This window comes from Mercenaria mercenaria, chromosome 13 (genome assembly GCF_021730395.1).
Source record: "Mercenaria mercenaria strain notata chromosome 13, MADL_Memer_1, whole genome shotgun sequence".
Classification (NCBI taxonomy): Eukaryota; Metazoa; Mollusca; class Bivalvia; order Venerida; family Veneridae; genus Mercenaria; species Mercenaria mercenaria.
Genome location: NC_069373.1, coordinates 12,573,092 through 12,595,507, shown reverse-complemented (window position 1 = coordinate 12,595,507; position 22,416 = coordinate 12,573,092). Strand labels below are relative to the sequence as shown.

The 22,416-nt window shown below is 34.7% G+C and overlaps 1 protein-coding gene across 6 annotated transcripts in view; it reads left to right on the top strand.

The window, feature by feature from the left end:
* Positions 1 to 22,416, top strand: part of LOC123529806 (FYVE, RhoGEF and PH domain-containing protein 4-like) — a 117,165-nt gene that overhangs the window by 40,156 nt on the left and 54,593 nt on the right. Inside the window, exon 1 of one of the 6 annotated variants that reach the window (XM_053521194.1) lies at positions 6,884 to 6,992. The exons of the other annotated variants lie outside the window; for them this stretch is intronic. Within the exon in view, the coding sequence (XP_053377169.1) occupies positions 6,899 to 6,992 (94 nt within the window). The 5' untranslated portion in view covers positions 6,884 to 6,898. Of the gene's footprint in view, positions 1 to 6,883; positions 6,993 to 22,416 lie in introns of those variants that run through there. 6 annotated transcript variants of the gene reach the window in all.

The window sequence follows — 22,416 nt, the reverse complement described above, 5'->3', positions numbered from 1 at the left end:
GATGTACCCCTAGCTCTGATATATCCTGGTAACACACGAGCACTACATATTATAACTGTTTTATCGCATAGTTTATCATTAAAATTTATATATCATTTTCATTTAAATTTGTTTATTATTATTTTTACTATTTTGATTCCCTTTCTGCGCCTCGCTGACTGAAACACTAAAACTTCTGTTTTAGAAAATGTGTTCCCCAGATAAAAGTACCCAACAAATTTCTGCATTGGTTTTAAATCTTTGCATTTCATTGGCCAGACATATTGTAAAACTTGTTGTTTTGTTTGTAAAAAAAAAATCAAAGAAAAAGAAACATTTGAGAAATCTCAGAATTTCATATATTTCATGTATTTCTGAATTTGGCAATAACTATCAAGTTTTTGAAATATTCTAGTTTATTTATTCTTTTACTTTATAAATGTAGGTGTTTGTGACAATTCTTTCTCTGTGAACTGTAAATTGGAGCTAAAATCATCTTTTCTTTGAAAGGAAAAAATTATACTCCCTTGATAGGGCCTCAATAGAGAAAAAGTGTTCCGATATATATCGGAACAGTTTTACTGTGCTGATATATATCGGAACACTTTTTTTCTTATGAAACTCCATAGAGATTTCCGTGTTGATATATATCGCAACAGTTTTGTAAGATATCAGCACAGTTTTGTAGTAATAATGTGTGTTACTATGTATAACATGCTGCAAAGATCAAAGGAAAATTGCCGCACTATGCGATAAGAAAAATCTTTTGACCTCTCTAGAGGCCATATTTTTCAATGGATTTTCATAAAAATGGATCTGAGTGTTCACCTTGATGATATCTAGGTCAGTTTAGAAACTGGGTAATGTTCAATCAAAAACTAGGCCAGTAGGTATAAAAATAGAAAAACCTTGTGACCTCTCTAGAGGCCATATTTTTCATGAGATCTTCATGAAAATTAGTGAGATTGTTCACCTTGATGATATCTAGGGAAAGTTCAAAACAGGGTCACGTACCCTCGAAAACTAGGTCAATAGGTCAAATAATAGAAAAACCTTGTGACCTCTCTAGAGACCATATTTTTCAATGGATCTTCATGAAAATTGGTCAGCATTTTTATCTTGATAATATCTAGGTCAGATTCAAAACTGGGTCACATGAGCTCAAAAACTAGGTCACTATGTCAAATAATAGAAAAAACGATGTCATACTCAAAACTGGGTCATGTGGGAAGAGGTGAGCGATTCAGGACCATCATGGTCCTCTTGTTTATTATTGGCCGTAGTGAAAAACCGAGACCACTTTTCTGTGGTACAACATGGATGGTACCTCCAATGTTTAGGTGTATTTTGACATATCTATACCTTGTAAGATTTTTTTTTCTTTTTTGTTAAATTTCTTCCCTTTGTTGTTACTGTCCTTTGGACTTAGATATTTTTTCTTAGGACCTTCTTGTCCTCAAGTGCAATGATAACAGGTGAGCGATATAGGGCCATCATGGCCCTCTTGTTATTATTAGTCCTGTGTAAAAAAGTAAAAACATTTTTCTGTGGTAACTTGTGTCGGTAAGACATTTTTTTTAGTATTCATTTTTAGTGTATCTCTTATATTAGAGATTTACCTCATCCCTCATCCTGGGCACATATACTGGTATTACTTATATGTGCCGAGGAAGCCCAGGATGAAGTACTTCAAAGATGAGTAAGATTTTGTTTTAAGTATTAAGTTTTTTTTTTACATTTTGTATTATAAGCCCACCATCATCAGATGGTGGGCTATTCAAATCACTCTGCGTCCGTGGTCCGACGTCCGTCCTTCCGTTAACAATTTCTCGTTATCGCATCTCCTCAGAAACTACCAGGGGGATTTTGACCAAACTTTGTCAGAATGATGTATTGGTACCCTAGTTGTGTCCCCCTGAAAATCAGACTGGTTCAACAATTCTTTAGTGAGTTATGGCCCTTTGTTTATTTCTATAATTTACATAGATTTATATAGGGAAAAACTTGAAAATCTTCTTGTCCAAAACCACAGAGCCTAGAGCTTTGATATTTGGTATGAAGCATCATCTGGTGGTCCTCTACCAAAATGATTCAAATTATTTCCCTTGGGTCTAATATGGCCCCGCCCCGGGGGTCACATGGTTTATATAGACTTATATAAGGAAAAACTTTGAAAAACCTCTTATTCAAAAACACAGGGCCTAGGGCTTTGATATTTTGTATGCGACATTATCTAGTGGTCTTCTACTAAGATTGTTCAAATTATTCCCCTAGGGTCAAATATGGCCCCGCCCCGGGGGTCACATTGCTTACATAGACTTATATAGGGAAAAACTTTGAAAATCTTCTTGTCCAAACCACAAAGCCTAGGGCTTTGGCATTTGTAATGTTGCATCATCTAGTGGTTCTCTACCAAGTTTGTTCAAATCATCCCCTAGGGTCAATTATGGCCCCGCCCTGGGGGTCACATGGTTTATATAGACTTATATAGGGAAAAGCTTTTAAAATCTTCTTGTCAATAACCTACAACATTCAAATTTGGACCACCTGTATGGTTTTGAGTGGCAAGATGAACCTTGACATGAGTTGACCTTGATTTTGACCTAGTGACCTACTTTCACATTTCTGTAGCTACAACCTTCAAATTTGGACCACATGCACAGTTTTGTGCACTGAAATAAACTTTGACCTTGATATTGACCTAGTGACCTACTTTCACATTTTTGAAGGTACAGTCTTCAAATTTGGACCACATGCATAGTTCTGTGTTCCGAAATAAAATTTGACCTTGATTTTGACCTAGTGACCTACTTTCACATTTCTCAAGCTACAGCCTTCAAATTTGGACCACATGCACAGTTTTGTGCACTGAAATAAACTTTGACCTTGATATTGACCTAGTGACCTATTTTCACATTTTTGAAGGTACAGTCTTCAAATTTGGACCACATGCATAGTTCTGTGTTCCGAAATAAAATTTGACCTTGATTTTGACCTAGTGACCTACTTTCACATTTCTCAAGCTACAGCCTTCAAATTTGGACCACAGCATAGTTTTGTGTTCCGAAATGAAATTTGACCTTCATTTTGACCTATTGACCTACTTTCACATTTCTCAAGCTACAGCCTTCAAATTTGGACCACATGCATAATTTTGTGTACCGAAACAAACTTTGACCTTTACATTGACCTAGTGACCTACTTTCACATTATTGAAGGTACAGGCCTAAAATTTGGACCACATGCATAGTTCTGTGTTCCGAAATAAAATTTGACCTTGATTTTGACCTAGTGACCTACTTTCACATTTCTCAAGCTACAGCCTTCAAATTTGGACCACTTTGTCCTTGAAATTGATATAGTTACCTACTTTCACATTTCTCAAGCTACAGGTTTCGAATTTTGACCACATGCACAGTGTTTTGTATGGAAATGAAATTTGACCTTGAGCTAGTCAATAAGTCTTAAAATTTGGAATTCTCAAAAATGGCACATTGGTGGGCGCCAAGATCACTCTGTGATCTCTTGTTCTAAGTATTTTTAAAATTTCTTATGGTTGATGGTTGCCATTCTTCTGTGACAAGACCATATGGTGGGGGTATAAGTCACTCCTGTGACAGTTCTAGTTAGAGTTGCATCTTTGCTTAATCAAATTCAGTGCTCAGTCTTAGCATTTGTTGTCCTAGAAACTACATTGGATTGTCTTTGACCTATCCCCACTTCACACCCTTGCCTTCCAAACACACTTGAACTGCCAGCCATTAAGTGTTTAAGCGTGTCACAAGTCAGGTTTCAGTTCATAAGTATATAACTACTTCCTATTTTCAAAATAGTATAGTATTACTGCTTTAGTGTAACAGGATAAGGTATCCTGTATGGAGGGGCATTTTACAATAATTATAAACAGCAATATTGAGGTCATATAATGAATGTATTTGCATCTGCATAAACATGTTTGCATGCATGTGAAAAATTTCTGTGTCCAGTTTAAATATTTGCCTGACTGTACAAGGTATGAAATGTCATTCAACAGCCTGCTGTTCTTATAAAAGACAACCTCTGGTACTTGTCTGCTAAGGTATACCAGGGTCACTCAAAATTTTTGAAAGACCCTGGGTATACAGTAGATTTAGTGCGTGGCACTTGAGAACTTGGTTGGACCACAAAGGTCATTGATACATCGTTGAAACCGTAAGTTCTCTGTATTTATGTGGTTGCTGTTTTCTTTGATTATTCAATAGTAAAAACAGTGTCAAGTTGAATATTCAGAATCCATGCAGTATAATTACATGAATTATAAAAAGGGAATTCTGGCTCCCTTTTCAATTCTAACTATGATGCATCCCTTTGAAAAAGAGGGGCTGTATTGTTATTGTAATACTCGACATGTCAGTCAATCTGTTGATTTGTTTGCCATCCCTTAGTCGACAGTTTGGTTTCATATCAATAACAAAAGAATGGTTGGTCTACAGTGGTCCCAACTTCATAGCATGGTTGCCTGCGGTAAGCAGATGACTCGTATTGTTTTGGGGATTAGTTCAAGGTCAAAGGTCAATGTTGCAGTGACCTTGTGACTGAAAATTGTTTCGATTTAATAATTGGAGAATGCTTGGGCCTACAATGGTTGAACTTCCTAAGGTGATTTTATGTGGTCACTGCATGACCCCTCTTGCTTTAAGAGTCAGTTGATCAGGTGTCAATGTCACTGTGACCTCTAGACTGAAACTGCTTTCTGCTAAATAGTTAGAAAATGCTTTGACATCCATTTGTCAAACTACTCAGGATGTCTGTCGATGATTACCTTTTATCAGTAGAAGAGCCCTATTACTTTGGGGGATGGGCACAGTGACCTTAAGACAGTGACAACAGTTTTTGATCAATATAAGGAGAGAATGTTTTGACCTTCAATACTTAAATGTGATTCACTAAATGAACCATATTGCTTTTAGGGTCAGTAGGTCAAAGGTCAAGGTGGCAGTGATCTAGAAACCAGAAATGGTTTTACAACATTAGCTTGAGAAGGCTTTGCCCTGCAGTAGTGAAACATTATTATATGATTGCTTGTCGTAAGTACTGTAAAATCATTTAATTTCGTTGGCATGAGGTTTCGTGGTTTTGGTCACAACGGCAATTTTGTGAGGATGTAAATTCGTGGATTTCAACGTCTGAACATAAAATAAATGGGAATTTTTCGTGTTCGTTGGGATAAAATTTCGTGGATTGATTCATCCATGAAAATCAGTCCCCTACGAACATTAATGATTTCACAGTAAATGAAACATATTTTTTCAAGGGTCAATAGGTCAACAGTCATAATCACAGAGGCTTGTTGTTTGTAAGCCCAAGGTCACAAAATACAAGAGACAGAAAATTTCACACGCAGTTACCTCAAACAGGCCATTAGGCCAGAGAAAATAAATGTTTAGATTCTCATCCGAATTTTGAGAAAAAATGGGGTGGGTGGGCACTTTCTATTTTTTATTTTTTAATTTGGAAATATGGTATTGTGGAGGTCAATCTGACAAATTATATTTAAAATATCACTGTATTGATATTCTAGTGTGTATTGCTGTGCCTTTGAAATGCTTGTATATGTAAAACCCATTTTGAAATAATTTTGAAATGAACAAAATAATTTTATGTCATAAACTTATGTGATAGTAAATCATTTTGTCTGATGGTTGATTGTATCCTATGCAAAAAAGCAAATCTACAACAACGGCAAATTAATATTTGTCTGTTCAGTGTACTATTTGCAAATTTAAAATATTTAGTTCTGTCGAAGTACAGTCGCGATTTTTAAAGAAAACAATCAATCTCTCATTCCTGCTGAGCATGTGCTAAAAGCTATATACCCGTGGAAGCGATGATGATGATGATATTGACTTTCGAGCTTAAAGTTTAAAATACGAGGAATCTAGTAGTTCTACCCTTGAAAAAATTCAGATATTTCTTAATTAGATTCACTTGCATGCACAGCATATTTTAATCCTATTTCCATATCTATGAAACAAATAGCGCGGTAATTCAGTATACTTTGCACGTGAAAATGGCATGTCTGGCTTCCCCACGAAGGCAAATGTCCATGTTAAACACAATTGAAATATTGAAATCCAGACAACAGATACTTATTTCTAATCAATAAAAATCAATAAAAATCAAATAAGGATAAGAAAATACATTGGCTTTACCTTTTTCTAAAAGTTTTTTAAATCGAAAGTAGGTTGCCAGAACGTCTGCTAGTCGTGTGAATTGCCGATATGTTATGATCATTTTTCTTAATTTGTTATAATAAGAGGTAATGTCATGGTAAATTTTAATATCAGATACTGTCAAATGCTGTTAAATTGTCTCCCAATAAAAAATTTCGAGGCGGGGGCTTTCAGATAGGGGCGGGCGGGGATGAGAATCTAAAAACTAATTTTCTATTGCCTTATGAGAATGCATTTGTGTCTAATTATACACAGCTCTTGTTTCATTTTTTGTTAAAAGTTCAACAAAATTTATATATTTCTTCCTTTACATTTTGATATCGACTGGCTAACATCATTCTGTTTGGTCTTGGAAATGATTATGTTTATGCATGTTCTTATTTGACTTTTTTTTTGAGTGGCAGGAAATATATTGGGGACTGTGCACAATCTTTTTTTTTCTCTAATGGTAAACCACTGGAAAACAATGTAGCTGTAATAACAAGTACTCAAGATAAAGTTTCACTTTCATCTGTCAAACAGTCGAAGTCAGGAACTTTCTGACATCAGTAAAATAAAGCGTGGTGGACTCTTTTTATCTTAGGCCCCTAACTCTGAAACAATGGGCAGGTCTCAGTTGTCAGTAACTGAATTTTAAGTGGTTTTTATACATATCAACTTCATGTTTAACTTCCTTATTTCATTGGAGACAATCCTCAGCTAATTGTATGAAACAGCTACATCCAGGATATGATTATTTTTTGAGATATTTAACAAACTTGTGTTATCTATCATTGTCAAAATATATTAAGAGTACAAAAGGTGAGAACTTAAGTATGATGTATACTGTGTTAAAAACATCTATGTTATGCATATAAAATGAATTTGTTAAATGGAAATAAAATATTTACCTGAATGTTTGATTTCTCAGTTAATGATTTGAATAGTGTGACTTAGTAGGTTATGTATACAGTATTTTTATTACCTCCCTTTAAATGACTTCTTTTAAAATTAAATGTATTTGGATAATAGCTCGATCATCTCATTTTAAGTGTTAAATAAGAACTTTAGCAGTGGCAAAAAGGTGTAACTGAGTGGACTTGCATGAATTTTCAAACAAAATGTTTAAATGATTTTGGTAAGTTGAACAAATGTTTTATTCTTGACTGACCTAATAACAATATCATATTGCCATAAGTTAACTGCTGAAAAATGCTTGACTGAAGTGATTGTAATATTGACCTAAATGATACCATCACCAAATAACTAGTTGAAAAGATAACTGATAAATCCTAAATATTTCTATAGTTGATTTTATCCAGCTCTGGTATTGAGTATTTTAAAGTGAAGTTTTAATTGATGTTTACGGAAGTTATTTGCTACCATCTTTCAGTGATTTTTATTCAGGTTATTATGAACACTGACAGTTTACAAACAAGGAAGTGTTTGGCATGTTTAATAAATATATGGAAAAAAGTAAATGATTGAGGCAGATTTACAGCTTTATAGAACAAGGAGTTGTTTTTTATGGATTAAATTTTATCTATTTCAGGTATAACAAAAACTCACTTTCTCTCACTATTTCACTTGAATTAAGAACTTGTAAAAATATTGGAGAGAAAAAAAATGTTATAAGAAATATTTAATATTTCATACTAATGTCACACAATCATTCTAATGTTTTCTTTTATTTGTGGCTTTAATTAAATCATGGTTATTATTTTATATTGTTGTAAAGTAATTTGTAAGTGATATAAAACGGTCACTTTGAATGACATTAACCCTAATACCGTGCTAAATTTCTATAATGAACTTGTCCATCTTTTCGTGCAGTCTGATCATGATCTGCACTGGTGGCAAAGGCAGAATCAATCATGTTCAGCATGATAAGTGTTATTATTTACCTGAGGTGTCCAAAGGTCAAGTGATGACCAACCCCAATAAAACTATTTTATTACCCCTTTATTGACAGTTACGGTGTATGTCATGTTTCAAATTCATATCAATTTCATACATTCCATCATATATATAGTAGTGTTTACCTTCATGTGTTTTTGCAGTGTTGATCAATTGTACTACATATAATATTTATATTTGTATAATGCAGTCAGTGATCTGATGGATTATTTGGTATGTAGAGTAAGTATATTTGAATGGTAATATTTTATTGTAAAATGATAGTTTATACTTAAATAAATTGCAGGTATCTAAATTATGTCAAATGCTTTTTGCTGCAGCTTGGTGTTGAAAACCCAGGAGGTATATAAATATAGTGTTTGAACTGTCTGCCCCTTATTCCATCTGTTAGTCAAACATTCTGTTGTACAACTCTTCCTTTTGAAAAGAAACTTGGAATACATTATCAGCAGGAAGTGGGCATGTACATTTTGTCAGGCCTTTTATGATTTTTAAAAATGCCCCATTTTTGGACTCAATAATTTTACAACTACATTACATTTTATACCTTCTGTACTCAATCCATCCAATTTAAATGAAACTTGATATATATGATCTACATGAAGTGGACATGCATATATTGTTATGTTTTTCCCTTTTGGACTTTACTGTGTTAAGACTACATTTTGTATCTTATAAACTCAACTCATTATACAGTATCCATCCACTTCAAATGAAACTTAATGTACATCATCAACATGAAGTGAACAGTGGCACATTGTTGTCACTTACGCCCATTTTTTTTGATATTATGATATTACAACTACATTAGAACTATATTTGTACCTTGTGCACTTGACATCATTATTCAAAGTTATATGAAATGGACATGTGTATATTTGTTTGGAGTTTCATATCCAATTATTTTTTAGCTCGACTATTCGAAGAATAAGTAGAGCTATCCTACTCACCACGGCGTCGGCGTCGGCGTCACACCTTGGGTTAAGTTTTTCGTACCAGTCCACATTTTGACAAAGTCTTTTGAGATAAAGCTTTGAAACTTTCAACACTTGTTTACCATCATCATGGCCAGTTATAGGCAAGAGCACATAACTCAATCAAGGATTTTGGCTGAATTATGTCCCCTTTTGACTAAGAAATCATGGTTAAGTTTTTCGTACCAGTTCATATTTTGACAAAGTCTTTTGAGATAAAGCTTTGAAACTTTCAATATTTGTTTACCATCACCATGTCCAGTTATAGGCAAGAGCACATAACTCCATCAAGGATTTTGGCTGAATTATGGCCCTTTTTGACTTAGAAATCTGTGTTAATATTTCATACCGGTTCATATTTTGACAGTCTTTCGAGATAAAGCTTTGAAACTTTCAACACCTGTTTACCATCACCATGTTCAGTTATAGGCAAGAGTACATAACTCCATCAAGGATTTTGGCTGAATTATGGCCCCTTTTGACTTAGAAATCTGGGTTAAGTTTTTCGTACCAGTTCATATTTTGACAAAGTCTTTTGAGATAAAGCTTTAAAACTTTCAATACTTGTTTACCATCACCATGTCCAGTTATAGGCAAGAGCACATAACTCCATCAAGGATTTTGGCTGAATTATGGCCCTTTTTGACTTAGAAATCTGGGTTAATATTTCGTACCAGTTCATATTTTGACAAATTCTTTTGAGATAAAGCTTTGAAACTTTCAACACCTGTTTACCATCACCATGTCCAGTTATAGGCAAGAGTACATAACTCATCAAGGATTTTGGCTGAATTATGGCCCCTTTTGACTTAGAAATCTTGGTTAAGTTTTTCGTACCAGTTCTTATTTTTTGTAAAGTGTTTGACATATGGCTTTGAAACTTTTATCACTTGTTTAGTATAATAGTCTCTATCTGTAGGAAAGAGAACATAACTCTGTCATCTATTTTGGCTGAATTATGGTCCTTTTTGGATTTTGAAATTGGTTCTGTTTTCATACAAGTCCATGTTTTGTCAAAACTATTTGACATATGGCTTTTAAACTTTGAACACTTGTTTATCATTATGATTTCCATCTGTAGGCAAGAGTACATAACTATTTTGACTGAATTATGGCCCTTTTTGGACTTTGAAATTGGATCATATAGCCATTTAGTGCTAGACTTATCGAAATCAAAGTAATACAGGAACATTGTTTGTCTCATCTATTTATTTCTTTTGTCTGAATATCAGTGGAAATATTTTGACCCCATTCTTCAATCAATTCTTCGAATAGTCGAGCGCGCTGTCATCAGACAGCTCTTGTTTCTGAGTTAACCCCTTTTTAGATCATCTGATTTTTTTGGGGGGAAAATGAGTCACTGTCATCACTTGATCAGCGTTGGCTGGTTAAGTTTTATGTTTAGGTCAGCTTTTCTCCTAAACTATTAAAGCTGTTGATTTAAAACTTGCAACACTTGTTCACCATCAATAGCTGACACTGTACAGTAAGAAACATAACTCCATCCTGCTTTTTGGAGGAATTGTGGCCCCTTTCGGACTTAGAAAATCTAGAAAATCAGATTTCTTGGTTAACCCTTAGCATGCTAGATAAATTGTCGTCTGCTGGAAATGTCATCTGCTAAAGTAGTAAAGTTCATTCAATTTGCTCCAAAATTGGAAGAAATATTGTCAGAGTAGCAAACAGCTTGGAACCAGATCAGACGCCGATTTAATCGGCGTCTGATCTGGTTCCAAGCTGTTTGCAAAGGCTATTAAATTTGCCTGCAGCAGGCTAAGAGTTAAGTTTTTTGTTTAGGTCAACTTTTCTCCTAAACTATCAAAGCTATTGCTTTAAAACTTGCAACACTTGTTCACCATCAATAGCTGATCCTGTACAGTAAAAAACATAACTCCACCCTGCTTTTTGCAAGAATTATGGCCCCTTTTGGACTTTGAAAATCAGATTTCTTGGTTAAGTTTTGTGTTTCGGTCAGCTTTTCTCCTAAACTATCAAAGCTATTGCTTTAAAACTTGCAATACTTGTTCACCATCAAAAGCTGACTCTGTACAGCAAGAAACATAACTCCATCCTGCTTTTTGCAAGAATTATGGCCCCTTTTGGACTTGGAAAATATCAGATTTCTTGGTTAAGTTTTGTGTTTAGGTCACCTTTTCCCCTTAACGGTCAAAGCTATTGCTTTAAAACTTGGAGCAGTTATTTGCCATTAAAAGCTGACTCCGCAAAGCAAGTACTCTACATTGCTTTTTTGCAAGAATTATGGCCCTGTTTGGACTTAGAAAATCATGCTTGGGTAGGACAATATTTCTATTATACAGAGACAAAAAAAATCAGATGAACATCTGCACCCACAAGGCAGTGCTCTTGTTTGTATTTATAATATTATTCTATGGAGCATTTTAAAGGGGGATGTGTTATAGAATGTTGACATCATTCTTGTTTTTGGATGATTTAAAACATAATAATCAGACTTCAGTAATTACTTAGTTGTGCTTTCATTCCTAAATATTTAATTGACATCAACTCTAATATACTCTTACTTTCATTTTGTTATTAGCTCACCTGAGCACAAAGTGCTCAAGGTGAGCTTTTGTGATCACCCTGTGTCCATCGTCAACAATTTGACTGCTAACACTCTAGAGGTCACAATTTTGGACCAATCTTAATGAAACTTGGTCAGAATGTTACCCTCAATAAAATCTTGAACAAGTTTGATATTGGGTCATCTGGGGTCAAAAACTAGGTCACCAGGTTAAATCAAAGGAAAAGCTTGTTAACACTCTCGAGGCCACATTTATGATATTTATCCTGTCACTTGCAGTATTTTCGACCCGATATCAGGGTGCCGTATATCTTTCTTGATATACCATCAGTTGATCATGTGACCAGTGATATACGATCAGTTGATCATGTGACCTTATGATCGATATTGTTGTCATAAGAAATTTTGCAACGAAACCATCATCATTGTGTTGGAAATGTCCGAACTAAGAAAATGAGTGGTCAAATAATGAGTTTTTATTCAAAAACGAAGAAGTTATTGCGATTTGCCAGTAATCACGTTATTATATAAGTGACGTCATTACGAATATGACGTCATTAAAGCGGTTGTCGCACACTTATTTTTGTAAAATAAATTGCCAAATATCGGAAAATGAAGTAATGACAAGATAAATAGAATAATAGGTTAGTGCCTAAGATGGAGAAAGTTTATCTGGCTCGGCTCCGGACGTTATCAGGTTCGCCTTCGGCTCACCCGTTAACCTCCTCCACCTCGCCAGATAAACTTTCTCATCTACGGCACTAACCTATTATTCTCTATATCTTCATGAAACTTGATCAGAATGTTAATCTTGAAAATCTTTAGGTCAAGTTCGAATCTGGGTCATGTAGGGTCAAAAACTAGGCCACCAGGTCAAATCAAAGGAAAAGCTTGTTAACACTCTAGAGGCCACATTTATGACTGTATCTTCATGAAAGTTAATCAGAATGTTAATCTTGATGATCTCTAGGTCAAGATCAAATCTGGGTCAGGTGGGGTCGAAATTAGATCACCAGGTCAAATCAAAGGAAAAGCTTGTTAACACTTTAGAGGCCACATTTATGGCCATATCTTCATGAAACTTAACCAGAATGTTAATCTTGATGATCTTTAGGTCAGTTTCGAATCTAGGTCATGTGGTGTCAAAAACTAGGTCATGAAACTTGGTCAGAATGTTAATCTTGATGATCTTTAGGTCAAGTTTGAATCTGGGTCATGTGGGGTCAAAAACAAGGTCACTAGGTCAAATTAAAGGAAAAACTAGTTAACATTCTAGAGGCCACATTAAATTTATGACCATATCTCAATGAAACTTGGTCAGAATGTTGATCTTGATCATCTTTAGGTCAATAGGTCAGGTGAGCGATACCGTAACACCAAACTAGATATACAATATAGGGATAAAACATAATGTCAATACATAATAACGTGATAACATTAAATTTTGTAATGTCAATGCATAATAACATGATAACATTTTGTAAGTTGTACAGCTAGAATTGTTTCTGACAAAATACATTTTCCAAAGCAAAGTTCAGTATCAGTAACAGTAGTATTCACTAGATAAAGGTTTTGTTCTTGCTCAAAATACTATTAGTTACATTTGAGTAAATAGTGCTGCTCAGTACCTACAGAAGTGATCATAAAATAAAATAATGTAATGTAATCAAATTTATAAGTTTGCATACTTTAGTGTGTTACCAGTGGCAGTAAATCTTGAAATTAACAGATTAATTAAGTTCTTTATAAAACCTGTTCCCCGATCTATGTATGAAAAGAATTGGAACCACTGCCTTACCCTTGCATGATCGTAAGAGGCGACTAATAGGGTCTTAACACTTGGTTTTGCTGTAACTCTGTGATTCCAGCAGGTATGCAAATTTTGATTCCATACCTCATGTTTTTATTTCGATGTAAATGAGATGTGAAACCAAAATTTGTAGTCCTGTTTGGCACCATTTAGCCTATAATGTGTTGGTGCGCCATAAAACCCAACTAAATAAATAAATTATAAAACCTGCAGTGAAATGTACTGCCAGGACATAGAAATGTGTTCTTCATAGCCTCCGAAAGTTATATCCATACTTTTTCATACAAAATATGTAGGAGAAAAATTGGGCTTCCTTATAACCAGGATTACTTAACTTTATAAAGCTTTACATAAATATATTTGTGGGAAACTGTGATGTGTTTTGAATTAATAAATCCATCAGTTAAATGAATAAAAAAAAACTGGCAAAAAAATTCACCGCAAAAGTAAGAGCTATACACAATGTCTATGCCACTCAGGCTTTAAGGTCAATGACTTATTGAAATATAAAAAAAAAATTTTTGGGCCCTTTCTGTGGGCTTTAGCGCCAAGATCAAGGTCATAGACATGAGAAGGAAAAGTTTCTTTTTGTCCATAAAGAGATTTTTTAAATAACCTTAACAGCCATGAGCATTTCAAGAAAATTTGTTCGGATGTTTTGTGTATTTCATGTACATGGAAGTCATCTTTACTGATCGTGTTCAATATTTTAGTTGCCAGAAAGATACTGAATTTATCATTCTGTTTTCATTACTGATGACTAGTAAGACAAAATGACAAAAATGGTCAGTAAATTGCACTTATATATTACAAGAGTATTAACAGATTGTAATTTGGTTAACAGTCATTACTGTTGTGGTTAGTAATTGAGTTACTCATGAAGACTTGTAGTTTACATCTGTAGAAATAAACAACGCATGATGAATTTATGTCCTTACTGAGATCATAGTTCATCATTCGACATGTGTTTGGTGAACGATTTATATGTTTAGTTGTAGTTGCAAAATCATTCATCACCGGACTGTAATATTACTATGTTTGTTTACCATAAATATCAACCCTTTTCCTCCTGCAGGTTATTGGGCGCCCAATGCAATTCTGTGTCTTTGACCTCGTTGTTTGTTTACTGTAAATAGCAGCTTTTTTTACAGCAACTATAGAAGTAAATGACCTGACGTAATTCTGTGTGTTTGGCTTAGATATATATTTGAAAACTTACAAACATTTTTTGCTCGTCTGATTTTTGAAAAAAATCTTTGAGGTGTTGTTGTCTCTTGATCGTCGGCATCAGCATTGGTTAAATTTTTTGTTTAGGTCCACCTCTTCTCAAAAACTATAAGAGCTACAGCTTTGAAACTTTGTACACTTGTTTATACTCATTAAGTGACTATCAAGGCCAAGAACCATAACTCTGATATCCATTTTGTCAGAATTATGGCCCTTTTTGAACTAAGAAAATTTGAGTTTTTTGGTTTAAATTTTTGTTTAGGTCCACTTTTTCCCAAAAATTATAAGAGCTACAAACTTTGCACACTTGTTAATCATTATGTCTCCCACCACACAGTGGTGTTGGAGACATATTGATCTACTCCTGTCTGTGTGTCTGTCACAAATCTTGTCCACACTCTAAGTGGAACATTTCTCATCCGATCTTCACCAAACTTGAACAAAATGTCTTTGACTATAAGTCCTCGGCCAAGTTTAATATCTAGCCAAATCGACCTAGGCACTTATGGCCCTTGAATTACCCAAAATCGGCCTTTTTAGCTCAACTTTTCGAAGAAAATATAGAGCTATTGCACTCGCCCCAGCGTCGGTGTCAGCGTCGCCGTTGGTTAAAGCTTTTGATAAAGTCAAATATCTCTGTTACTATCATAGCTATTGACTTGAAACTTAAAGTAGTTATTTACTATCAAAGTCTTCACCAGGAGAAACAATCCCAATAACTCTGCTTTGAATTTTGACAGAATTATGCCCTTTTTTAACTTAGAAATTTTGGTTAAAGTTTTTGTTAAAGTCAAATATCTCTGTTACTATCAAAGCTATTGATTTGAAACTTAAAATATTTATTTACCATCAAAGTCTACACCAGGAGAAACAATCCCCATAACTCTGATTGAATTTTGACAGAATTATGCCCCTTTTTAACTTAGAATATTTTTTTTTAAATTGATAAAGTCAAATATCTCTGTTACTATTAAAGCTTTTTACTTGAAACTCAAAATAGTTGTTTACAATCAAAGTCTACACCAGGAGACACAATTTTCATAACTTTGATTTGAATTTTGACAGAATTATGCCCCTTTTTAACTTAGTAACTTAGTATTTTTGGTTAGAGATTTCGATAAAGTCAAATATCTCTTCTTACCATCAAAGCTTTTGACTTGAACTTAAAATACTTATTAACCATCACAGTCTACACCAGGAGAAACAATCCCAATAACTCTGCTTTGAATTTTGACAGAATTATGCCCCTTTTTAAATTAGAAATTTTGGTTAAAGTTTTTGATAAAGTCAAATATCTCTGTTACTATCAAAGCTATTGTCTTGAAACTTAAGATACTTATTAACCATAAAGTCTACACCAGGAGAAACAATCCCCATAACTCTGATTGAATTTTGACAGAATTATGCCCCTTTTTAACTTAGAATTTTCTTTTAAAAAATTGATAAAGTCAAATATCTCTATTACTATTAAAGCTTTTTACTTGAAACTCAAAATAGTTGTTTACAATCAAAGTCTACACCAGGAGACACAATTCCCATAACTCTGGTTTGAATTTTGACAGAATTATGCCCCTTTTTAACTTAGTAACTTAGTATTTTTGGTTAGAGATTTCGATAAAGTCAAATATCTCTCGTTACTATCAAAGCTTTTGACTTGAAGCTTAAAATACTTATTTACCATCACAGTCTACACCAGGAGAAACAATCCCCATAACTCTGATTTGAATTTTTACAGAATTATGCCTGGGCCCCTTTTTAACTTAGAATTATTTGTTAAAAGTCAAATATTTCTGTTACTGTTAAAGCTTTTGACTTAAAACTCTAAATAGTTACTTACTATCAAAGTCTACACCAGGAGACACAATTCCCATAACTCTGATTATAATTTTGACAGAGTTATGTCCCTTTTTAACTTGGAATTTTTTTACTGGCAAAGCTCTAATTCAGAGTCAAGCACTGAGAAAAGTCGAGCGCGCTGTCTTACAGACAGCTCTGGTTATTATTGTCCGCGCTCTAAGTAGAACATTTCTCATCCGATCTTTACCAAACTAGAACAAAATGTGTTTGACCATAAGTCCTCAACCAAGTGTGATAACTAGCCAAATAGGCCAAGGCACTTAGGAACTATGGCCCTTGAATTACCGAAAATCGGCCTTTTTGTTCTTGTCTGCGCTCTAAGCAGAACATTTCTGATCCGATCGTCACCAAACTTGAACCAAATGTTTTTGACCATAACTCTTCGGCTAAGTTCTTTAACTAGCCAAATCGCCAAAGGCATTTCAGAATTATGGCCCTTGAATTACCCAAAGTCAGCCTTTTTACTCTTCAAAGGTATATTTGTAGTGTGTAAACAGTATATATTAAGACTGACTTACTATTTAGATGATTAGGCAGTTGTGGGAGACATGCATTTTTTCTCAAAAGCAGCTCTAGTTATTTGATGAGTAAGTAGACCAAGAACCAAAACTGCATTTTGTCAGAATTATGGCCCTTTTTGTACATAGAAAATCTGAACTATAATTCTTTTCTTACATATTGGCCAGCACTTGCAGACGAGCTCTTGTTTAGTTCATGTGAGCACAAAGGCGGAGCTCTTGTTTAGTTCATATGAGCACAAGGTGCTTATAAGTTACAAGATATGTTTTTGTTTTTAGCTCTTTTGTTTTTAGCGTCTTTCCGCGTCCCCACCTTGGTTAAAGTTTTTTTTACACTTTCTCTTCTTTCAACTTATCTCTGTAATTACTTGATGGATTTGATTCAAACTTGAAATACTTATTCCTCATCATCATCCACATCGTCTGACATAAGGGCCATAACTCTGGCACCAGTGTTTCATGAATTATCCCCCCTTTTCACTTAGATTTTCAGGTTAAAGTTTTGATGCACTTTCACTCTGTCTCTGTTATTGTACCCCCCGACAACAAAGTTGTAAGGGGGGGTATACTGGTTTCAGGTTGTCTGTCCGTCTGGTCGTCTGTCCGTAGACGCAATCTTGTGCGCACCATCTCTCCTTATCCCCTTGACAGAATTTAATGAAACTTCACACAAATGATCAATACCAACAGTAGTTGTGCATGGGGCATGTTCGGTTCTTTTAGAAAAAAAATTTGCAGAGTTATGGGACTTTGTTTTTTTGTTACTATACTATATACATAGACACAATCTTGTGCGCACCATCTCTCCTCATCCCCTTGACACAATTTAATTAAACTTCACACAAGTGATCAGTACCAACAGTAGTTGTGCATGGGGCATGTTAGGTTCTTTTAGAAAAAAAAATAGCAGAGTTATGGGACTTTGTTTTTTTTTTACTATACTATATACATAGACACAATCTTGTGCGCACCATCTCTCCTCATCCATTTGACACAATTTAATGAAACTTTACACAAGTGATCAGTAACAACAGTAGTTGTGCATGGGGCATGTTAGGTTCTTTCAGAAAAAAAATTTGCAGAGTTATGGGACTTTGTTTTTTTGTTACTATACTGTATACATAGACACAATCTTGTACGCACCATCTCTCCTCATCCACTTGACACAATTTAATAAAACTTCACACAGGTGATCAGTAACAACAGTAGTTGTGCATGGGGCATGTTAGGTTCTTTCAGCGACAAAAATTGCAGAGTTATGGGACTTTGTTTTTTTTGTTAACATACTATGTACATACAGTCTGCATATGCAATCTTGTGCGTGCCTGATCTACCAAACCCTTACACACAATTTAATGAAACTTCACACAAGTGATCAGTACCAACCCTAGTTGTGCATGTTACATTCTTTTAGATAAATATTCTGCATAGTTATGGGACTTTGTTTTTTGTTACTATACTGTATACATACAGTCTATATACATACAGTCCACATAATTATGCAATCTTGTGTGCGTCAAATTGCAATGTACTGTGTCAGTGCATGCGGGGGGGTACATTCATCACCTTTAGTGATAGCTCTAGTTACTGAATGGATTTGATTCAAACTTAAAATAGTTGTTCAACATCATCACCCACATCATATGACACAAGGTGCATAACTCTGGCACCATTTTTTTTCATGAATTATTCCCCCTTTAAACTTAGAATTTCAGGTTAAAGTTTTGGTGCACTTTCACTCTACCTCTATTATTACTGAATGGATTTGATTTAAACTTAAAATAATTGTTCAGCATCATCACCCACACCATATGACGCAAAATGCATAACTCTGGCACAATTTTTCATGAATTATTCCCCTTTTTACTTAGAATTTTAGGTTAAAGTTTTATGCACTTTCACTCTATCTCTGTAATTTGATATACTACTGAATAGATCTGATTCAAACTTAAACAATTGTTCAACATCATTACCCTTATCATATGACACAAGGTGCGTAACTCTGGGACCAATTTTTTATGAATTACTTCCCCTTTTTACTTAGAATTTTAGGTTTAAGTTTTGATGCACTTTCACTCTGTCTCTGTTATTACTGAATGTATTTGATTCAAACTTAAAATAGTTGTTCAACATCATCACCCACACCATATGACGCAAGGTGCTAACTCTGGCACCAATTTTCATTAATTATTCCCCCTTTTTACTTAGAATTTTAGGTTAAAGTTTTGATGCACTTTCACTCTGTCTCTGTTATTACTGAATGGATTTGATTCAAACTTAAAATAGTTCTTCAGCATCATCACCCACACCATATGACACAAGGTGCATAACTCTGGCACCAATATTTAATGAATTATGCCCCTTTTTGCTTAGGATATACTTATATAGTGTTTTGATACATTTTATCTTTACCTCGCTTATTACTTTAAGTTGATATTTTTGACATAGACTCAGGCTATTGTGCAATATCTTCATCAACAATTGGAGTCATTAAACACTCCAGTGACAGCTCTAGTTTCCTCAGATGTGCCCAGTTTTACTATCCAGCATCGAAATAGTCGAGCGCGCTGTCTCCTGTGACAGCTCTTGTTCTTTGTCTGACCTTTGACGCTTATCTCACTTGAGCCATCTTCATGCTGCCTTCCTGCTATAAGATCTCTGGCAAGGCTGATAATAGGCATGATTTTTTTAGTAACATGAGAGTAATGGTAGTAATGGTCCATGAATTAGTCAAAATAGTAATGTTAAACCTTGTTGGCACATTGTAGATGCCACTATAGCTAAAACTAGGTGTACTTCCTGATTTTTCACGAACAGTTTGATGGATCTTCATTAAACTTTGTCTGTAGCATCATTATAAGGTCCTCTCCCACATAGTTTTGGCATTGTCCGTCCGTCTTTCCGTCCGTCCCTCCGGAGCCATATCTAGGAGTGAGTGAGTTGGGTTTTACGGCGAATCGACACAAATGGATATATATCGCCGAGTCCATATCTAGGAAGTGGTTGGGAATATTTAGATAAAACTTCATATACTTGTTCACCATTATGCGGTTATGCGCCCATTAAGTTTCAGTCAGATTGCCCAAGTTACATCAGAGTGATGGCCCTTAGACGTTTCTAGTGTTAACTATATAGGGTACTATAAATGTGGCAATTTCTGCTTCATAACTTGTGATATATTTGACCTAGAACTATGAAACTTAAATTTTATTTAGATCACCATAATGTGGTTGTGCACACACAGTTTCGTCTGGATTTCTTTAGTAACTTCAGAGCAGGGCTCCGGAAATTTTGATAACTCAATCGGTCCTAAACGAAAATCCTGACATCGGCGCTACCCCACCCACTGCATTCCCAATATTACATATTTTGTAAAACGTGATAGAGTAAAGATATAATCATGTCATGCATTAAAACTGAGTTACCGGTCACCGCGTGTTTCCATACAATGAAGACAGTTATTCAGTGTTATGTGTGATTGTTACTTTGTTTAAATTTCGATTTTTTTTTCGAGAAAATACTTGTAAGGATAAAATTACCGAGGCATTGACACCGTGTGCGTAACTAGTCTAAAGCCAACGCACGTGACCGGTACCGTATACACGGCAGATACTTTGTGATGTTTCCTCATTTTTTGGCGGAATTCTATAAAATACAATTACATGACACATATTCTCTGCTAAACGGTCTCGGTATTTAAGAATACTCTGCCACGGACCGAATGTGTACGTTATATGAACGCTGAGATCTAATTTCCCGCATGTATAGTACCAAAAGGTCACGCGTGTTGGCCACGGATATTTCATTTCACTTATGTTGTACCCTAATAAGCAGCTACATTTTAAAAGTTATATGTTCTCTTCTGATGTAAACAAAATTTCATTTTGAAACGTTTTCTAAAAGACCGATTTGATAAACAGCACCACTCCGATTTTCTTTATCATTCGTGTTTGCCAGTCCATTTTTTTTTCTTTTTCTTTTTTGCACCGTCGGGTTGCAAAGACGATTTTCTGCACTTGTTTCAACTGGAGCCCCAACAAATGAATCTTTTAATTTTTTCAAATCAAGTAATTATAAAAAATATTTTGATTGGTTTTCCGTGTGATGTCTCATTAAATCAAAGACCTATAATGTACAATTATAGCTCTTTGATTAAATGCAGTGACCATTTGTTTTTTACCATGATGAAACATAGCCTTTTGAAATAAACCATCCATCGGATTTTAAATAAAAGAAGTGGATCCCAGTCGAAATGATTTGGATCCAGTCAGACATATTTGGAAACCAGTCAAAAATGTTTAATACATTGCAGTCGGCTGTCTGCAAACATTAAAGGATGTGCCGCGCTAGTACTGATTGCGTCACATGCTAATTACGGACCGATTATCAAAGTGACAGTCAGACTGTTTGACACGTTTATTGATTATCTGAGGGTGCGACCAACAATTTCCTGCTTGGCTGTAGATGGTGTATTGAGATATCAGACAGAAATTTATACTTTTCTCCATTTTTACGGGACCGATTTTTTTTGTTTTTTCACTTTATGAATCGGTCTGAAAAGTAAAAAATCGGTCCAAAACCGACAAACCGGCAAATTTCCGAAGCCCTGCTTCAGAGTTATTGCCCTTCAGTTGTTTAAAAATCCACATATTTGTACATAACAAACTTACCATTTGGTAGAATTTCATTAAACTGCTTTCATTCTTTTCCATAAACATTTATTATAAACATGTGAAGTTGTGTACCCATACCTGGTCACCCCCTTGCCTTGGTCACATCCAACCCAACTTCACCTCCCCCCCACCCAAAAAAAAAAGAAAAATACATAATTATATAAAAAAATTCTTTCCATTCCTTTTCTTTTAAAAATGTTCAAACCTTCAACATGTGAAGTGACACCCACCCGCTGCCAGGCAATGTTCAAGATATCTTACTTGATTGTGCTCTCTTAAGAGCATCTGTTCTTTTTAGTTCAGATGTACATGTTAAACAGCAACACTTGGTGGCAAACTACTCGAAGACAATATTTCGTTCTAGTTACACTTCAAGCTCACATTTCATATAACTCCATTTTATTCTTATTACACTAAACATATTCCATTCAAAATAATTTCTTTAGTCAAGATCAACGTTACATACATTTATTATGTACACTTTAAACATTCATTTTCTGTTAAATTAATTTTGACTAATGAAATTATTTGCTTCTTAGTAACATCTTTAACTTTTTGCCGGATATATTTTTTTGCCATTCTTCACCACAAACCCTTTCGGCGGGGGATACCAATTCATTGAATTTGCTTGTTTCAAATGGGCCACTTGGCCCCTTTTAAGGGCAGTTAAAAAATAGAAATACCTTTAAACGACTTTGTTTTCATTAACAACTTGATAGATCTTCATC